The sequence below is a fragment of the Rhinopithecus bieti genome, unplaced genomic scaffold, assembly GCF_001698545.2.
Source record: "Rhinopithecus bieti isolate Rb0 unplaced genomic scaffold, ASM169854v2 scaffold_7580, whole genome shotgun sequence".
NCBI lineage: Eukaryota > Metazoa > Chordata > Mammalia > Primates > Cercopithecidae > Rhinopithecus > Rhinopithecus bieti.
Genome location: NW_016805470.1, coordinates 1,733,470 through 1,753,414, shown reverse-complemented (window position 1 = coordinate 1,753,414; position 19,945 = coordinate 1,733,470). Strand labels below are relative to the sequence as shown.

Below are 19,945 nucleotides of genomic sequence, written 5' to 3'. Positions count from 1 at the left end.
AAAGAAAAGAGCGGTCAAGCCACAGAAAGACATGGAAGCACCAGGATTCTGATGTCTGTACTGAGTGGACAAAGAAACTATTCATTTAGAGAGGGAACACTGAGGAGAGTCAGATTGGATGTGTTTGAAGTTCACTTTAGATAGTGAATTTGAAATGACTGTGAGACACCCAAATAGAGCTGAGGCGGCAGTGGTTAGATACATAAGTCTAGGGTCACAAGGATTAGTCTTGTCTGGAAGTAAACATTTGAGCATTCCCTTGGTATGAAGGGGGTAATTAAAACCAAGGCTGTGGATAGGATTATCTGGATATATATTGTTATTTATTTATTTCAAAATCTTCCTTTAAATACAAGGATAGGTACCTTTAGACCAGACATCCAGTGAAGCTGTCTTGAGGTTCTTCTTATTTTTTTTATAGTCTTCCAGGAAAGCTCACAATTGATTCAGCCTGACTTAAAATGTTTTTAAGAGTCGTGCTCTATGACACCAAGGTTTAGACTCTTAACCAGTTACTACTTTAACTGCTTAAGAAAATCCAAAGTTCTTCCCTGAGAAAAATGTTGACTCTTTGTATAGATCCCATTCTACTGGCCAACACCTGTGCTGGTGTGTTGATCTTCTGACTGAAATAGACTTCAGATTCATGTACTCAAGTGTACACAACTGAAAAAGAACTATGCCCCTTCAAATCTGGGGTTTAAACCATATGACTTGAACTCAATGCATAGCACAAACACTTGGCACCTTTTAAAAAAAAACCTTTAATAAGGGAAAATTTGGAGATCCAAGGAACATGTTTTAATTGAGGAAATATGTTAGCCAGCAATTAGAAATACTTCCTTGAGTTTTCATTCATTGTCATGGCAATATTGATCATATTCACTATTAGTGAATTTTTTTATAGGTTAGTTAGAATAAGTTCTTATTTCCAGTCTGTAACTTGGATTCACAATATTACAGAAAAATGCCATGAATTCTAGTGTTGTTATCTTAAACAATTGAGTAAAATAGAAGGAATGAATCTTTGTGTTGTATTTAGCTATTTTTGTATATTGTACTTATTAATGTTCCTTTAGCTCGGTGGTAGTATTTTTGCATTTTATACCTATTATTCTAGGAACCCTCATGAGATGTTGGATTTTCAGAAGAGGAAAGGACATCTATTTTATCTCTGTATCAATGAACATCTTAACAGGGAAGAAGAATAAAAATGTGAAAACCTAGAATAACTTATTTTCTCTCCCTCAGGGGCTGTGTACAGAGATGAAATACAAATGGAGGTGGGGATGTGGATAGCACCCTCCTCTCCTGAATTTGGAGCTGCCCCACACCTCTGCCTGTCATGTCAGCCAGGGTCTTCATGGTGAAAACTCTGGACTGAGTATTGACAGTCAAAACCCAAACACCTTGCTTCCTTTGTCCTTCTGAGTCATGAATCCCTTAGCATCCCTGGGCTGACTGAGTATCCAACAGCACCCTCACAATATAGCCAAAGTTTAAACCAGACATACACACGCACACGCACCAAAAGATACCTTTGGAAAAACAGTTAAAGATCATCTTTTCCCCTATGTCTTTAAAAAATAATAAATCAGTTTTGTAGAAGAAAATTTATTTCTGGCCGGGTGTAGTGGCTCACGCCTGTAATCTCAGCACTTTGGGAGGCCAAGGCAGGCAGATCACATGAGGTCAGGAGTTCGAGACCAGCCCAGCCAACATGGGGCAAAACGCTGTCTCTAACTAAAAATACAAAAAAAAAAAAAAAAAAATGAGCTGGGTGGCGATGGCACGTGCCTCTTAGTCCCAGCTGCTGAGGGAGGCGGAGGCAAGAGACTCTCGTTGAGAGCGCTGGGAGGGGTGGAGGTTGCAATGACTCAGATTAACACTGCACTCCATCCTAGGTGACAGAGTAAGACTGGTGTCTCAAAAAAAAAAAAATTTATTTCCATTAACTCTGAATACTTTTTTTGTTTCAGCTAGTAGCATGCATAAGTTATTGGGGCCCCTTTTTTTATTTTTATTTTTCTGATCATCCAGGTAGCCCCAGTGCGTCTCCACCAAAGGAGCGCTCTTGCTATGTTCAAGACATACTTTTTTGGAGGCTACCATGGTTCCTTACTTGGGTAAGTCCCTGTAAGTTGTCATCCTCATCAGCTTATCTAATGAATTAGTTCTCTCCCGTGAACTTAGAAGTTGATTAAGCAAAATTCCACTACTTGCTGGAAGCTCATATAGCCCAATTTTGTGGCCCTCGCAGCGTCCCTCTCTGATTACTTCTGGAGCTATTAATGGTGTCTAACACACATTTCTCAGCAGAATGTGTTTCAAGAGAACATGATTGGTTGGCAGGCCTACGTTACAGCGTCTAACCATCGATATACACCCTTTGCTAGGTGTCACCAGGGGAGGCCCAAGATGAGATAAGACCTAATTTAAGCTAGCAGAGTAGGACCAGACATGGTGGCCACGCCGTGTAATCTCAGCACTTTGGGAGGTCACAGGCAGGCCAGATCACTTGTAGTCAGAAGTTTGATACCGGAAGTCTGGCCAACACATGGCCGAACTCCATTCCTCTACTGAAAATACAAAATTAAAGGCCAGGCGTTGCACACACCTGTAGTTTCTCAGCTACTGGCAGGAAGCCTGAGGCACCATAATGTGCTTGACCCGGAGGCTGGAGGTTGCAGTGAGCCAAGATTGAGTCCACTGCACTCCCCGCAGCCTGGGCAGCAGAGTGAAGGACTCGCTGTCTACAACAACAACAAAAAAGGGCAGGAGGTGGGCCGGCACAGTGGCTGCACACCTGTAATCCCAGCACTTTGGGAATGGCTGAGGCGGGTGGATCACAAGGTCAGGAGATCGAGAGCCGGATCCTAGCTAACACAGTGAAACCCCGTCTCTACTAAAAATACCTAAAAAAATTAGCCAGGCGTGGAGTGGCACGTGTAGTCCCCGCGCCTACTTGGGAGGCTGAGGGCAGAGAATGGTGTGAACCGTGGGAGTGTGGGAGCTTGGCAGTGAGCGTGAGATTAAGGCACTGCACTCAGCCTGGGCAACAGAGTGAGACTCCATCCTCCAAAAAAAAAAAGCACAGGAGATAGGGGTCTGGGCATGAATTTGGATGACAAGGGCCAGGTGGCGCCACTCAACTGTTCTTGTGAGGAAAGTTGAGAAAAGGGCCGTAATAAAAGAGAGTGCTTAGGAGCTAAGAGCATGCTGTGGGAGCCTCCAGAAAGGCTGGGCTGGCTGGGGCTGCCTGGCTTACTAGGGTAACCAGGGAAGTTGCAAGGGGTATCACAAAGACACATGGAAAAGAACCTGCAGGAATGAATGCAGGTCTGCAGCAGTTGCTACACAGAAGGAGAGAATCACATCAGGAACCATATTTTTAGTTCTGGATGATGTTAAATAAGCCAGGAAAGCCTCTGGAAAGAAGCATAACTTGGTCAGGTTACGTAAGGAGATACAAGCAGAGAGGGTAGAACGTGAGTCCGTTACTTGATGCCTCGAAGTTAAAAAATTAAAATAAAACAAAAACCTTGCCAGAACCTAACGATTGCACATATCTCCCTGGTATTTAGTGTGTGGCTGAGTGGGTGTAAAGTGGGGAAAAGTGAAGATCCAGAAGGGCTATTGGGGAGTGTCCAGGTTCCACTGGTTGTTGGGATTTGTCACTGGTGTTTAACTTAAAAGAAAAAAATAGGCCTGGGCGTGGTGTGCTCTGGCACCTGTAATCCTAGCACTATTGGGAGGCGAGGTTGGCTGTGGTGATCAACCTGAGGATCAGGTGTGTCTAAGACCCAGCTTGGCCAACATGGTGAAACCCCACTCTACTGAAAATACAAAAATTTAGTGGGGCATGGTGGCGTGCACGTCTATAATGCCCAGGCTAGCTCAGGAGGCCCCTGAGGCAGGGATATTGCTGAGACGCCCGGGAGAACGGAGGTTTCAGTGAGCCGAGATTACACCACTACACTCCCAGTCTGTGACAGGCTAAACTGTGTCTCAAAAAAAAAAAAAAAAAAAAAAAAGAAATGTTGTTCTTGACAATGCCTTTCAGGTAAATTAAGCATTTCTAGCTTCCTTGTTAAGTGTTTGCATATCCTGTGCTCTTGTCACATTCTTAGTGGGCCTCTTTCACAGGTGGTGACAGCAAGCTGCCCAAGAAAACTGAACAAATGTAAGTCTTCATATTTTATTTTTTCTTTCTCAAAGTCGAGTTACTCAGTTGTGACTATCCTGTGTACTTCCTTTTGAGATCAACAGTGATTAAGACATCTGCTTTTGCTGGGTGTGGTGGCGTGCACTGTAATCCCAACATTTTGGGAAGCTGAGGTGGGAGGATCACTTGAGACCAGGAATTCGAGACAAGCCTGAGCAACATAAGCAGACTCTGTCTCTGCAGAAAATAAAAAATTAGTCAGGCATGGTGGTGCACACCTGTGGTCCCAGCTACTCGGGAGGCTAAGTTGGGAGGATCACTTAAGCCTGGGAGGTCAAGATTTCAGTGAGCTATGATTGATTGTACCACTGCACTCTTGGCAACAGAGGGATACTGTGTAAAAAAAAAAAAAAAGACATCTGGTTTATGGCATGAACATTACTGTGTTGTTTCCAAAGTTTCTCTCAGCTTGGATTTCAGGCCAGAGAACCCTGCCAGCTTTACCATCTGCTCTTCTCTCTAGACCTCAGAGACTTCCTACCTGCACACCCATGCATTTATATTATGTAACTCCCCTTGATATGTTTTCTACATAATGCATTTTTAAGTTAAGGGCTTTTCTAAGAATAAACCATCCTGAAATCCATTGGGAGAATCTTGTGAAACCCCAACTGGTCTGAAGAGTGTTTTTCTCTGGATTTGACACTTAAGCCTGTGGAACATAGTGAGAGGGTGTGAACACTGGCTGTGCAACCTGAGAAAGGGCCTACCTACTGTTGACTTCTCTTCTTTCACATACAGCAGGAAACCAGACAGAAAATTAGTGCTGAAACTATTAAATTCAAAAAAGCATTCTCCTTCAGCTATATGGACATAATAAAATTTTATTATTACCTAATTAAATACTGCAACTTAACTTGGTAGGGTCTAGATCAGCACTTCCCTATGACCAGCAGTGAGAGGCTACAAAAGATCATCTAAGGATCTCTTTAAAATATAGGTTCTCCAGGACCAATCCCAAGATTACAATCAGAATTACTAGGGCAGGGCCCACAAAGTTGTACTGGGAAAAATATAATAGAAGAAATATAATCATACTACAGAAAATATGAAATTAGAGAAAAATTAAGATCAGCTATAATTCCTCCTGTCTGGCACTACCCATTAGTATCTTATTGTATATATTTCTGGGACTGAGCATAGTGGCTCACCTGAAATCCCAGGACTGTGGGGGGCCAAGGTGGGCAGATGGCTTGAGCCCAGGAATTCGAGACTAGCCTGGGAAATCTTACGGAACTCTGTCTCTACAAAAATTAACTGGACATAGTGGCACGCACCGGTATTCCCAGCTACTTGGGAGACTAAGGTGGGAGGATCATCTGAGCCTGGGAAGGTCAAGGTTGCAGTGAGCTGAGGTCACACCACTACACTGCAGCCTGGGTGACAGAGTGAGTCCCTGTCTCAAAAATGTGTGTGTGTGGCCATGCGCGGTGGCTCACACCTGTAATCCCAGCACTTTGGGAGCCCTAGGCGGGTGGATCACATGAGGTCAGGAGTTTGAGACCAGCCTGGCCAACGTGGCAAAACCCAATCTCTACTAAAAATACAAAAATTAGGCAGGTGTAGTGGCATATGCCTGTAATCCCAGCTACTCAGGAGGCTGAGGCAGGAGAATTGCTTGAACCCATGATACAGAGGTTGCAGTGAGCCGAGATAGTGCCACTGCACTCTAGCCTGGGCGACAGAGCAAGAGTCTGTCTCAAAAAAAAGAAAATGTGTGTGTGTGTACGTGTATATATGTGTATGTATATGTATGTATCTTTCTGGGCTTTTAAAAAAATGATTAAGCTGTAGTCATACGTGTATATAGTTCTTTTGTGGGTTTCCTTTCCTTAGCAACAAGTTAACCATTTCCTCAAGTGTTGGTGGGTGTTGTAGTCTTACCTTGTGCCTGCTTGTACTGCTGTGCCAGCGCTGCTTAGCCACTGTTCTGGATACTTACGCTAGACCCTTAAACATTTTACCTAAACCAAATCCATTGATCCCCATGTCAGGGACTGGTATTGAGTGGTAACTGGGTGCACATTGGAAGATTTGCCAAATCACAGATCCAATGGAACATGTGGATTCAAGTGAAAGTGACAACAGAGGCCGGGTGCAGTGGTTTATGCCTGTAATCCCAGCACTTTGGGAGGCCAAGGCAGGTGGATCACAAGGTTAGGATTTCAAAACCAGCCTGGCCAAGGTAGTCAAACCCCACCTCTACTAAAAATACAAAAATTAGCCAGGCACCGTGGCAGGAGCCTGTAAGATCCCAGCTACTCGGGAGGCTGAGGCAGGAAAATCGCTTGAACCTGGGAGGCGGAGGTTGCAGTAAGCTGAGATCGCACCACTGTACTCTAGCCTGGGTGACAGAGCAAGACTCCGTCTCAAAAAAGAAAAAAAAAGTGACAACAGAGCCATGCAGGCTTTTTAATTTTATGGGTCAGCGGTCATGTGGCTTGTGTATTGAACTCCTGAGTAAGGATCAGTATAGGAGAAGACCAAGCAAGGGGAAGGCCTGACCAATGTTGGTACTGAGTGATGTTTGAATCAGCTGAGGAGAGGGATATCTTTACATGTCTTTGGGTTTGGCATTTTTAAAACTGCACCCTAGGGTCAAAGTGTAGAGGATTCTGGTCTCACCTGGAAGGAGCCGAGCTCATTCACATCTCTCTGCTAGGCCCCTTCCAGGGTATACCCTCTCCCTGTTCTTTTTTCTTCAACTCAACCCTAACCTCTACCTACATTGCGGAGGTGTGGTGCAGGAGCCAAGAAGGAAATTGAAGGAGATGGCAATGTGATGTGGCACAGTGGAAAAGCACCAGGCTGAGAGCAGATCTAAGTTTGGGTCAGCCTTGAATTTTCTATGACTTAATAGACAACTTATTCCACTTCCAGAGGCCCTTGTTGCTTATTCTGTGTAAGATGAGAGGATTAGACCAATTATTTCTGTGTTTTTTCCCACTTTTGAACTCCTATCATCTTCCTTTACCTGTTAAAAGATTCTTATGGGCTTAAAAATAGACATATTTTTAGGTGAGACCTTGTCAGTTCCTTGCCAGGTGCCTCTCTTGGCCTTTCAGGGCCCCTTGGATGAGCCCTTAAAATAGACATATTTTAGGTGAGACCTTGTTATTTCCTTGCCAGGTGCCTCTCTTGGCCTTTCAGGACCCCTTGGATCAGCCCCTTCTCTTCACAAGTGTCCTAAGAAGAGCCTGCACCTCCTTCCTCCAAGGCAGTGATTCTCAACCAAGGGAATTTCTATTGTAGCTCCCTCCACCATCTTTCCCCACTCCCAGGAACATTTGTCAGGGTCTGGAGAAATTTTTGATTATCACAACTGGAATGCTACCAAACATCTAGTGGGTAGGGATGCTGGTTAGCAGCCAGAGGTGCTGCTGAACATCCTACAATGCACAGGACAAACCCCACAGCAAAGAATTATCCAGCCGTAAATGCCAAAGTGGAAAAACCACCTTAGGTGGTTCCCTAAATGAACCAGACTGGTTTTTCTGGAGACCTTCGTGGCAGTCCAGTCTGGCAGAGAAAAACCCAGCCCCTCCTCAGTCTGGTCATCTCTCTTCCACCCTGAGGTCTCCTACCCAGTGTTTCCAGTAATAGACCAGCCTTCAGCAGGTCTAGTGAAAAGACTATATGAAACTACAGTGTGGTTGGTCCCTGGAAAAGTAGCAAGTGGGTATGATAACACTGAAGGGATTCCTGGTCTGTAGGTAGCTGCTTCTGCACATAGAGGAGTCAAGGAGTCTACACAGTTTTTGTCTGTTTGATTACAAACAGGGAGGGGCAGTCTCGAGCAGAATTCAGAGGAGCCGACTTTCCTTAAGGTGATAACAAAAGCAAAGTATAAGTCAAACCAGGCATATGACTTTTTTTTTTTGAAGCAAGGTCCCACTCTGTCACCCAGGCTGGAGTGCAGTGACACAATCTTGGCTCACTGTAACCTCTTCTGCCTCCCAGGCTCAAGTGATCCTCCAGCCTTAGACTCCCAAATAGCTGAGACTACAGGCACATACCACCACGCCTGGATAATTTTATTTTTATTTATTTTTATTTTTTGTCAAGATGGGGTTTTGCCGTATTGCCCAGGGTGGTCTCAAATTCCTGGGCTCAAGCGATCTGCCCATCTCAGCCTCCCAAAGTGCTGGGATTACAAGCCTGAACGACTACCCCCAGCCCAGGCATGTGACTTTTAAAAGGTTCAGAAATCAGTGGGTTATATTTTTGCCTTTTCCATTCTGTTTAAAATCAGTTTCTTAGGGGTTGTCATTTGTGTGCATGCATCTTTTGACAAAAACCTCATGATGCTGTAATATTAACCATTATTTTTTGTTTTTGAAGTAGGCTGTTGTCCCAGATATATGCTGCTGTTATTGAGGCTGTTGTGGCTGGCATTGCATGCTATGCTAAAACTTCCAGTCTAACAAAGGTAATTTAAATACCATGTTTCTCTTCCAGTAGTTATTACTTTAATGTAAAACATTCTATCCATGTGTTTCTTCTTTGGACACCTTGTAGTACTCACTTTTGTGCGAGCTTGGGCCTCTTTGACACCAGGCAGAGCGAAGCCTTGAGAGCACTGAGCTTCTGCTGCCTGTGACTGTGCTGCTGTCGTCTTGTGGATGACAACTAATTGGTGCTTCTTTGTAGACATCTGGTTGTGTTAAGGAAAAATCATTCTGTAGCACATTGTTTTGTTGAATAGCTTAAACAAAAGGCTTTTAAAAACTAAAAAAAAAAAAAGCAACTATAGATTATTCTACTGTGAATTCTAATAAAGTTCAGTAAGTTTGATTTCCTATAACTCAGTGTTTAATAAAAACAGCTAAAGATTAGAAAATCTGACTTGCTTTTCCTAGACAAGCACATTTGTTCCCGTTCTCTGACCATTATCTTCCTTGCTGTTTTGCGGTTAACCTGCCCTGAGTTGGATTCCTATATCTGACCCAGTAAGGAGATGAGAAGAGTCAGCTTGATGCCTCCCAAATGCCAATAGGACCTTTTCTGAAGGAAGCCATTTGACATTGGAAAGGTTGTGTATGATGTAGATATCAGAGAGACTGTAGCTGTAGTCACCAGCTCCTTGCCATCTCCCCTCCTCACTGAACTTGTATCCCTGGTACTGACTCCAGATTTCTCAGCCCTTTAACCACTACATGCAGAAGGTTTATCCAAAGCAGTGGGGTGTCCTTCAATATCAGTTCTCACATCTTTGTTTTTTAACTGATCTTTTGTAACTCTTGCTATTTGGATATTCTTAGCATCTGGCTAAAACTCTGAGGGCAGAGGTTCCTTCTCTTCCTGCCGGGGAAGAGGGGAGGAGAAAGCACTTTTACAGACCTCTCATTCCGCTGCTGTCATCACAGCTGGTCACTTCTCTGGATCCATCACGTCAGGTTCCAGTGCACACCTGCCTGAATGCAGTTTTGTCCTGTGAACCTAGCCTGGAGAAAGCAGGCCCTTGTTTCCCTTAGCATGATGCTTTCACTTTATTCATGCCTACCAAGTAGTCACATAGACGGGAAGGGCACACTGGGGCATGGTGTGATCCTGGACAAGTGTTAGGAGGGCCCTTCCATCAGTGATGTACTTTCTCCTGCTGTGAAAGCTAATTGTCCCTGTCTTGTTATTATTTTACAGGCCAAGGAGGTAGCAGAGCAGACTCTGGGATCTGGGTTAGATTCCTTTGAGTTGATTCCGTTTAAGGCAGCCCTGCGGTAAGCAATGGCTGATATTTTTTATAAGGAATTTTTTTCTTTGTTTTTGAAAGATTCTTTTTTCCCTTATAACTCAGATTTCATCTCCGCTTTGAGAAATGTTTCAGTAAAATTTTAATGGGATATATGAAGGAGAGTCATTCATGATTCAGCCTTTACTTAGAAGCCAAAGAGCCAAAGATGCAGGAACTGTTTGAGAAAGTCACACACATGTTCTGAGGTTAGAATGCAAGGCAGATTAACACCAGCATCACAAGAGGCTTGACAAGCCTGGGTTCCAAGGCTAGAAAGGCAAAGCTGGGGACCTGAGTGGTGAGGTTTTTAGGGGCAGGGGGCCCTGGGCACAGGAAGATAGTCACTGCTTAGAATAAACTTGCACTGGGCCTCATCTGTCTCTTGAATGACAGAAATCCCTGAGCCTGCCATGTCTTGGGGTCTGCATGGTCTGAGAATCTGGTGATTTTTCCATCACATCTCCCAGCATGTCACGGTGGATCTCTTTGTAGTCTTTATCCATAGCTAAATCTTCATGAACCCAGTCCACTTAACCCACTGTTTCATGTGAGGACCATTGTGTGCACTTTTATACAAAGGATACAAAAGACAGCAATACTGGGGAATTTATTTAAGAATACTTTGGCCGGGCGCGGTGGCTCAAGCCTGTAATCCCAGCACTTTGGGAGGCCGAGATGGGCGGATCGCGAGGTCAGGAGATCGAGACCATCCTGGCTAACACGGTGAAACCCCGTCTCTACTAAAAAATACAAAAAAACTAGCCGGGCGAGGTGGCCGGTGACTGTAGTCCCAGCTACTCAGGAGGCTGAGACAGGAGAATGGCGTAAACCCAGGAGGCAGAGCTTGCAGTGAGCCGAGATCCAGCCACTGCACTCCAGCCTGGGCGACAGAGCGAGACTCCGTCTCAAAAAAAAAAAAAAAAAAGAATACTTCTAGGATATGTCCTGTGATGCCTCAGGTCTATGTCCCACATTTTCTTACATCTGCAGTCCTGGGTAATAAGTTGGAGTATTTGAAAGATTAGTCAATTAATTGTTCTAACAAGAAGAATTCTATTTCTGCAGCCCCACGAGTGGAAGAAAGCCAGAACTCTGTGGTGTAGGGCTTTAGACTTGCTTCAGGTCTTCTCTCCCCTGGGTCTTCTGGATCTTGCTGTCCTGGCCATGAAAGGGGAACGATAAAGGAAGTTTGTTCCCTTAAGACCTTGTGCTGCCCTGTACTATCTGTTTCTGGCCAACCTGAATTTGAGAACGCTCCTTCAATCTGCATCTGTGTGACTTTGGGCAAGATAGGGAACTGTCTGTATCTGCTTCTTCAACTACCCATCTTGTAAAGCGATTGGGCACATAGACGTTAGCTGCTGTCACCGTGAGGTGTTCTCTCTTACCATCAACATGGCTAGCATAGTCATTCTACTCCTCCTTTACTTGGGCCCTTGCCTAGGCCACTCAGCTTCCCCAGAGCAGGCCCCCCTAAGTCCCAAGGCCTCCTAGGCCTAGGTGTCTGCCCTAGTTGGAGAAAGGCACAAAGAGAAAACACCAGTTTCAATGAGAGAAGAGTCTCCTAGGCCAGTCTTCCACCTGGAGCCCCACCCCTTTCTCACCACAAAGATTACTTCACTGAGGGCGGGGCGCGATGGCTCACGCCTGTAATCCCAGCACTTTGGGAGGGCAAGACAGGCGATCACTTGAGGTCAGGAGTTCGAGACCATCCTGACCAACATGGCAAAACCCCCCCCTTCACTAAAAATGCAAAAATTAGCCAGGCGTGGTTTTACATACCTGTAGTCCTAGCTACTGGGGAGGCTGAGGCAGGAGAATTTCTTGAACCCAGGAGGTGGGTTGCAGTGAGTTGAGATCACACCACTGCACTCCGGCCTGGGTGACAGAACGAGACTCTGTCTCAAAAAAAAAAAAAGATTACTTCAGTGAGGACCCTCGGACTGCTTCAGATTAGCAGATTTCTTTCTCCCAAGACAGGAAGGAATGGAAGCCATGAATGCAGACAGGAATTAGTGTGTAGCTATCTAGTACTTGTTAATGCAAGAAATTACACTTACACAAGTTAGAGTAAGCCAAAACGGTTTTCTAGTTATTTCTCGGCTCTGAAGGCCTCACCCTGCCCCTGGCTCCACAACATTTAACTGTGAGTTGCAGAGACGTGGCCTCTGCTTGTGCTTAGAGCAGGGATGGAGGGTCACTCTCAGTCTGCAGTGAGCAGCAGTCCTCTCATGTCATTTTCTCCTGTTGTTGTCCAAGAGTCAAGACAGTCCTTAGGACTTGCACAGAGGCAGGGCTGTGATTAGAGTTAGACACTGACCCCATACCTGCTGGTGGTATAGGACCCTGGAGAAAGTATCTAAAATAGGATAAATCTGGGTAAAGCAAGGATGACACACACCTCACTGTGTGGCCTTGAGAATCCCAAGCAGTTACCCTGCACAGGTGTCTGGGGAGCAGGAGCAGACTGATTTTTCTTTTGTTTTGTTTTGTTTCTGGTCTACAGCTCCAAGATGGCTTTTCATATACATGCTGTGAATAATCAGGGAAGGTGCGTATATGATTGTGGTGTAACCTTATATGGAGCAAGTTTTAGGAAGATAAAGAGGGGGAAGGCTGCTGACATGAGTGGTTTTCTCATGCTTCCACACCTAGCAGCGACATCACTCCAGGGTTGGGCTTGGGCTGACTGCTCAGCTGAGCCCCTGTACCCTGCGTTCTTCCCACTGCAGAGCTGAGGGGCAGAGGTGGGGATGGACATACTCACCTTAGTGGCCCACATACCAATTCTACAAACATGCAACCCAGTGTTTTGAAAGGCCCTAAGAGCAATCCGAGTCTATGACATGTCATTACCAAGTTGAAAAAAGCGAACACTGTGAATTTAAGTACACTTAAAAACTCTTTAACATAGTCTTCCATCTCTTTCCTCTTCTAGAATTGTACCGCTGGACAGTGAAGATAGCTTATCCTTTGTGAAGACGGTAAGCAGAGTTGTCATGGGTCAGCTGTCTGGGAATGGCCTGTAGAGGGACATCTGTAAGTTGGGAGGTGGGAGTGGGTGGGGTCTTGGGCAGCCCACCCCACCTGAAGAAACTGATCTGCTCTCAGTCCTATCCGAGCCGTAGCAGTGGTGAGCCTGTGCTTACTGAGGGTACCCAGGTAGCTGTGCCAGGCCGACCCACATCTGTTCTCCCTTGCCTAGGCTTCCCTGGGGTCCAGAGTCTTAATTGAGGTGTTGGGAGGCACCTCTTTCTGGGTTATGAAGCCTTCCTACAGGTAGCTGAGATTGCTCTGACCTCGTGTCGAAATGTGAGTCCAGGACAAGCCTGCCTTGACTAACAGACTTAAGTTTTTCAGTGGCATCTTTGAGTTCCAAGACTTGCATTGATGTCCTTAATGGGAACCTAGAGTTGAAACCGGTCTTGACAGAATAGTGAGACCCCATGTCTAAAAAAAAATGTTTTTTAATTAGCCAGGTATGGTGGCATGCATCTGTAGCCTGAGCTCCTCAGGAGGCTAAGGCAGGAGGGTCACTTGAGTCCGGGAATTTGAGACTGCAGTGAGCTGTGATTGCATCACTGCACTCAAGCCTGGGTGACAGAGTGAGATTTAGTCTCAGAAAACAAACAAAAACCGGGAACCTGGGAAAATTAACTACAGCCCTGTACCACAAAAGGACATCTTGGTCAACAGTGGACTGCAGATACAACAGTGGTCCCATAATATCATAACGCTGTATTTTTACTCACCATTTCTATGTGTATATGTGCCTAAATACACAAATATTACCATTGTGTTATAATTGCCTACAGTATTCAGTATAGTAACATGCTGTACAGGTTTGTAGCCTAGGAGCAATAGACTACACCAGCTAGCCTAGGTGTATAGTAGGCTATACCATCTAGGTTTAATGTTCACACAGTGAATGTTCACACAAGTGAACTCTATAATGTTCACACAGTGATGAAATCAGCTAATGACACATTTCTCAGAATCTATCCCTGTCATTAAGTGATACATGACTATAATTATTTAAATGACCAGTTATCAACAGGGACCTGCGTCTGCCATGAGGTAGAGTAGTCAGAGCAATGTTTTCCAACCTGTGTGCTGGGGGGATGGTTTGGAGATGCACTGAGCTAATGGTCCCTGGGGTGGGATAGCATAGCCTGGGGGAGCCAGAGTTTCTAGGCCAGTTGCTCTCAGCCACAGGCTGAGTCCTCCGTTTACCCCAGAACATCCTGATGTGAAGAAGGTTGGCAAATGGTGCATGAGAGGGTGGTACATATCCAGCCAAGATTCTGTTTGTGGTGTGTGTTATATCTTGAGTCTGTTCTGTGACCACTGCCTGAACCTTAGTTCCAAAAAGCTTTGGTTCCAGGGAACTGGGTGGGCAGCTGTGGATAATTTGGTACAAGCACATCCCCATCACCATCACCTGTGGAAAAGTAACTCAGAAGTTCCTGTCAGTAGTGTTAACCCATCTACAGAGAATAGTACAACAAGGGTAATTTTTTTAAGGTTGTAATTTATGTTTTTGTAATGTTCCTGGTCCCCATCTGTCAACATTTTGTGTGGATGTTCTTTTAGAACTATTTCAGACTTTTTTGTGATATCAGTAAAACATTGGGAGATACTTTCTGATATTTAGGTGATCATACTTTATCTCCTTGTTAGACTTTAAAGTCTGACTTCTCTCCTGGGACTCTTACACAGTGCTTTGGAAGATGCTTTGCATAGTAGCAGGTGATTAGGAATCCAGTAAAATCATAGTCTTGCGTCAAGTATGCACAGCTAATGAGATAGGAAATAAGAAGCAGCAAGTTGATGCTTTCTGTCTACATTCTGTCCTCTTATCCAGAGATGAAGTTCTGTCTCCTCCCCAAAGCCTTCCCTGTTGATTTCTCCCTACTAGTATTCCTATAGTCCTTGCAGTTGCAGTTTGTACTACACAAATTAAGGAATAATTCAATCCTGATGTATCATATGATATCATAATGTGTCATATGATGACCTTTGTGTACGAATGCCCTTGTCTCTCCAGCTATACATTAAGATTTCCTGAAGACAGGCACCATACCATATTTTTTCTTTCCCTGTGCCACATGGTGGGAAGTACATAACAAGTGTCCAACAAATGCTACACGTTATCTTTTTAATATCCTCTTTTCCCTTCCTCAATATCAGTGACCAAATATGAACATGAAGGATCAGGAACCCAGAGGATCTGTCCACCTGATTGGTCTGGGAACCAAAGACATAGGATTGCCATTGTCACTTAAGAGGGACCATGTAGCTCAGGAGGGTTCTGTGTCTTCAGATGCTGGAAATCCTTTGAGACAGCTTTAGATAAACCTTCTAAAGTTAACTCAAATATAGAAGCCTACTTGTCTCTTTGATATATCCTATTATCATAATAATATGGAAAATTAAGGGCTTTGGCTTTAACTGTGGTTTTTTTCTTTTCAACCTTGTGCCCTCTTTAAGTTTTTATTTGAAAATTCAGCAATCCATTCAAGGGGCTCAGGTCTTTTGTCTGTGTCCTAAGGGGTGGGACAGGGGTCCCAGGCTAGAACGATAATATGTGAAAGTGGACTTAGTCTCAGGAGATCTGCACCAGCACCCACCGCTCACCGCTATTCAGGGTAGGATGGGACAGGTCCTTGTGCTGCTTATCCCATGTCCCTCATCAGATCTTCCTGGTCATCCAAGACTCTAGCTCTAGCTAACATCATTTTCTCTTTCTTCTGCTGGCTTCTTCCCAGAATTGTTCATTTTCACTAGTTTTTACCTGATAAATTAGGGCTTTCTTACTGGACATTTGGGAGCTCTCTGAGTTGTTCTAATTTGGTTTCCGGGCTAGTGAAGCCTCTGCTTTTATTTATCTTGGCCATAAAAGTTTGAATAGCTTTCTTGCTTGTTTTTTTTTTTTTTTTTTTTGGAGACAGGGTCTTGCTCTGTTGCCCAGGCTGGAGTGCAGTGGCATGATCATAGATTACTGCAGCGTCAACCTCCTGGGCTCAAACAGTCCTCCTGCTTTAGCCACCTGAATAACTGAGACCACAGGCAGATGCCACCATGCCTGGCTATTTATTTATTTATTTATTTATTTATTTTTTGAGACAGAGTCTTGCTGTATTGCCCAGGCTGGAGTTTGGTGATGCAGTCTCAGCTCACTGCAACCTGCACCTCCCAGGTTCAAGCGATTCTCCTGCCTCAGCCTCCCAAGTAGCTGGGATTATAGGCATACACACCACCATGCCTGGCTAATATTTTTTTTGTATTTTAGTAGAGATGGGATTTCACCATGTTACCCAGGCTGGTCTCAAACTCATGGGCTCAAGTGATCCACCCGCCTCACCTCCCAAAGTGTTGGGATTACAGGCATGGTTAATCATGCCCAGTCTGATTTTTCTTTAGTAGAATGGGGATCTCACTGTGTTGTCCAGGTTGATCTCAAATTCCTGGGTTCCTTGAACTCCCAAGTTACTGGGATTACAGGCATGAGCCACTGTGCCTAGTCAGTATAAAGCAATTTGAGGGACTATATGGATACAAAGATACTTTCCTTATAGCCCAAGTGTGTCTCTGATCAGGGAGCAATTTCAGGGAAGCCCGGGTGATCCTAAAGTCACCTCCCAGTTCAAAGATGTATTTAGGATAACTCCAGTTTTCCCTAGAAACTCTTCAGTACTCTTTTGCCATGTTCCTTAGGCAGTATTTTGTGGTCTCGTTCTTATGGATTTCTCTCTGATGGTTTTGGGCTGGTAACTGATCGAACTGGTTTCTCATTTGATGCAGGCTTGTATGACCATCTATGACATTCCTGACTTGCTGGGAGGAAATGGTTGCTTAGGATCTGTGGTTTTCTCTGAATCATTTTTGACTTCTCAAATCTTAGTTAAAGAAAAGGGTAAGTATATGTGATCTTTAGAAAGCAAACCTTAAGCCTTTTTTTTTTTTTGGCAAAATAAGCTATAAACTAAGGCAAAAGACCAACAGTAAACTGGTAAAAATATTAGAACTTATCACAGCACTGCACTTCAGCCTCAGCAACACAGCGAGACCCTGTCTCAAAAAAAAAAAAAAAGGAATATTAATGATGAACAAAGGGTGTACATCCTAATTTATGAAGAACTCTTACAAATTAATAAGAAAAGATAAGCTACTGAATAGTAAAATGAGCAAAAAAAATGAACAGGCACTTCACAGACATGGAAAACAAAAAAGAGAGGAGGACTATGTATAAATGAAGATATGTAACCTCACTGGGAGTCAAGAAGAAGCAACTTGAAGGCTGGGCACAGTGGCTCATGCCTTAATCCCAGTACTTTGGGAGCCCAAGGTGGGCGAATCACTTGAGGTCAGGAGTTTGAGACCAGCCTGGCCAGCATGGTGAAACCCCATCTCTACTAAAAATACAAAAATTAGCCAGACATAATGGTGGGTGCCGGTAATCCCAGCTACTTGGGAGGCTGAGGCAGGAGAATTTGAACCTGGGAGGCGGAGGTTGCAGTGAGCTGAGATCGCACCACTGCACTCCAGCCTGGGTGACAGAGTGAGACTCTGTCTCAAAAAAAAAAAAATAGAAAAAACTGAAACAGTAATTAGGTATTATTTTTTTACCTGTTAAGTTGGCAAAATATTCTAAAGAATTACTATATTCTAAGGAATGAAAATATTCTAAAGAATGGTAGAATGAGCCTGATAGTAATTCTCTTTGATCTTTAATATGTATACCTGTACTATCTTGATAAAAGAATGTAATGGTAAAATGGACTAATTCCCAAAAGTTTTGTTTCTTGGTTTTTGGTTTGTTTTTTCTTTTTGAGACAGGGTCTTGCTCTGTCACCCAGGCTGGAGTGTGGTGGCATGATCTCGGCTCACTGCAACCTCCACCTCTTGGGCTCAAGTGATTCTCCCACCTCAGCCTCCCAAGTAGCAGGGACCACAGATGCTCCACCACGCTTGGCTAATTTTTCATATTTTTTGTAGAGACAGGGTTTTGCCATGTTGCCTGCAATCCCAACACTTTGGGAGGCCAGGGTTGGCAGGTCACCTGAGGTCAGGAGTTTGAGACCAGCCTGGCTAACATGACGAAATCCCGTCTCTACTAAAAATACAAAAATTAGCCCGGCATGGTGGCACACACTTGTAATCCCAGCTATTTGGGAGGCTGAGTCAGGAGAGTTGCTTGAACCTGCTAGGCAGAGGTTGCAGTGAGCCGAGATGGCGCCGCTGCACTCCAGCCTGAGTGACAGAGCGAGACTCTGTCTCAAAAAAAAAAAAAAAAAAAAAAAAAAGCCCTAACTCCTGAGAAGGGCATTTAGGGTCTAGGGCCTGTGAGGCAGGCTGACGTGGTAGGGGAGTAACTGGCATGTGTGTGGTCTTCCTGCAGATGGCACTGTTACCACAGAAACCCGCTCCATAGTCCTGACTGCTGCTGTACCCAGATTCTGCTCCTGGCTGGTTAGTGTCATTCATCAGGTAGAAGTGGACCTATGTGTGGAGAAATCAGGGTGAACATTTGAGGAAGAGCCTCTTTGTTGGGCCCCTGGTGGGATGTCAGATCCTGAACTAGCTGTTGTTCAGGAATGGAATTTTTTATCCCAGTCCTTTCTCTTTATACAAATGAACTTAATTTCGTTAACTCTCACAATCTTAGAAAACTTTCAAAAGAAAGGAACAAAGTCACATGGGTCACCGTTAAATTGTGAAAGGAAGAAATTAACAGCCTCATTTTACAGATGAGGAAACTGAGCTTATAAATTGAACGGCCCAGCCAAGGTCACACAGATCATGAGAAGTGGATCCCATGACTTGCTTCCCTGGTAGAGTGGTTGCTACAGAATTTTTACTGCAACATCTCTCTATTTGTAGAAAAGTCCCATCTTCTGCAGTGGGAGGCACTTGTTCTGAAACTGGGGCCTTGGAACGTAGGTGTGACAGCAATGAGTCTGCTAATGGGCTGAGTCCCTGCTTGAGAGTGCTCACATTCTGCTTCTACAGTTCCCACACAGACAGGGAAGACCGAGAGTTATCCTCTAATCTGAACGTGTTTCAATGAGAAGACATTCTCTGAAGATACTTTAATACATTCTCTTTGCTTCATCCCTAAAAACAGTTGTTTTTTTCTGAAGTGAAATATAGGTGGAGACTCACACATCCCCTCTGCTTGTCATAAGCTCATTAGCTGGACCTCAGGTCCTAGTGAGAGAGCCCACCATGGCCTTGGGCTCTGAGCCCTGGTGACCAGCAGACATCTCAGGTGTGTCAGGGCCTGAGAACACTGGACATGGACATGGTGAAAGACTGCCCAGCCAGTGTCCTGGGAATATCTGAACACAGTAGGGAGACCTAGCAGGGTTTTCCCTTGAAGTAGTCGACTGAAAATCTGCATTCATTTTGGACACAGGTAGAAGATAATGAAGTAAAATTGTCTGAGAAAACCCAGCAAGCAGTGAGGGTAAGCAGCCTTCTTATTTCAGTGTTAACATCATATCAAAAGATAACGTAAGCAATTCATAAAGGTATTAAAATACTTCATCTCACTACTAATATAAAGGATTTGCACTGTGTTGTCTTCACTTCCTATTTGCATTCCTCCCCTTCCCAGCAGAGCTTTCGAAATCACCATTTATGGGGGATACAACTAGAGGGATTCTTTATTCCATGAGGGCCTTTTGGTGTTTTTTTAAAAATCTCCCCGTAGTATTAAAAGTAGATCCCAGATTGGCCTAGACATGTAGAGCTGAGACATCAAGGCTTTAGGCCAAGGAGAAGCTGCCTCCGTTTTCACAAAGGAAATAAATCCACTGGAACATGAACAAGCATTGCAGGCTTTGATGCCTGGACTCAGAGAGAATCTTAATGTTCTTTTTCTCAGCACAAATCAAGGATGCCAGTAACCTGCCAAAGAGCCAGACAATGCCAAAGGCCATGGAATACATTGGGCATGTCTGAGCCTGACTCAGCTTTGTAGATGG

At 44.4% G+C, this 19,945-nt stretch overlaps 1 protein-coding gene across 2 annotated transcripts in view; it reads left to right on the top strand.

The window, feature by feature from the left end:
• Positions 1-2,046: 2,046 nt before the first annotated feature.
• The window catches only part of DNAAF9 (dynein axonemal assembly factor 9), a 91,492-nt gene continuing 73,593 nt past the window's right edge, over positions 2,047-19,945 (top strand). Inside the window, exons 1-9 of one of the 2 annotated variants that reach the window (XM_017872610.1) lie at positions 2,047-2,126; positions 4,147-4,183; positions 8,567-8,654; positions 9,866-9,942; positions 12,463-12,507; positions 12,895-12,940; positions 16,761-16,872; positions 18,358-18,428; positions 19,375-19,425. In XM_017872610.1, the coding sequence (XP_017728099.1) occupies positions 2,111-2,126; positions 4,147-4,183; positions 8,567-8,654; positions 9,866-9,942; positions 12,463-12,507; positions 12,895-12,940; positions 16,761-16,872; positions 18,358-18,428; positions 19,375-19,425 (543 nt within the window). In that variant the 5' untranslated portion in view covers positions 2,047-2,110. The remainder of the gene's footprint in view (positions 2,127-4,146; positions 4,184-8,566; positions 8,655-9,865; positions 9,943-12,462; positions 12,508-12,894; positions 12,941-16,760; positions 16,873-18,357; positions 18,429-19,374; positions 19,426-19,945) is intronic. The other variant, XM_017872611.1, reaches the window with a different exon arrangement.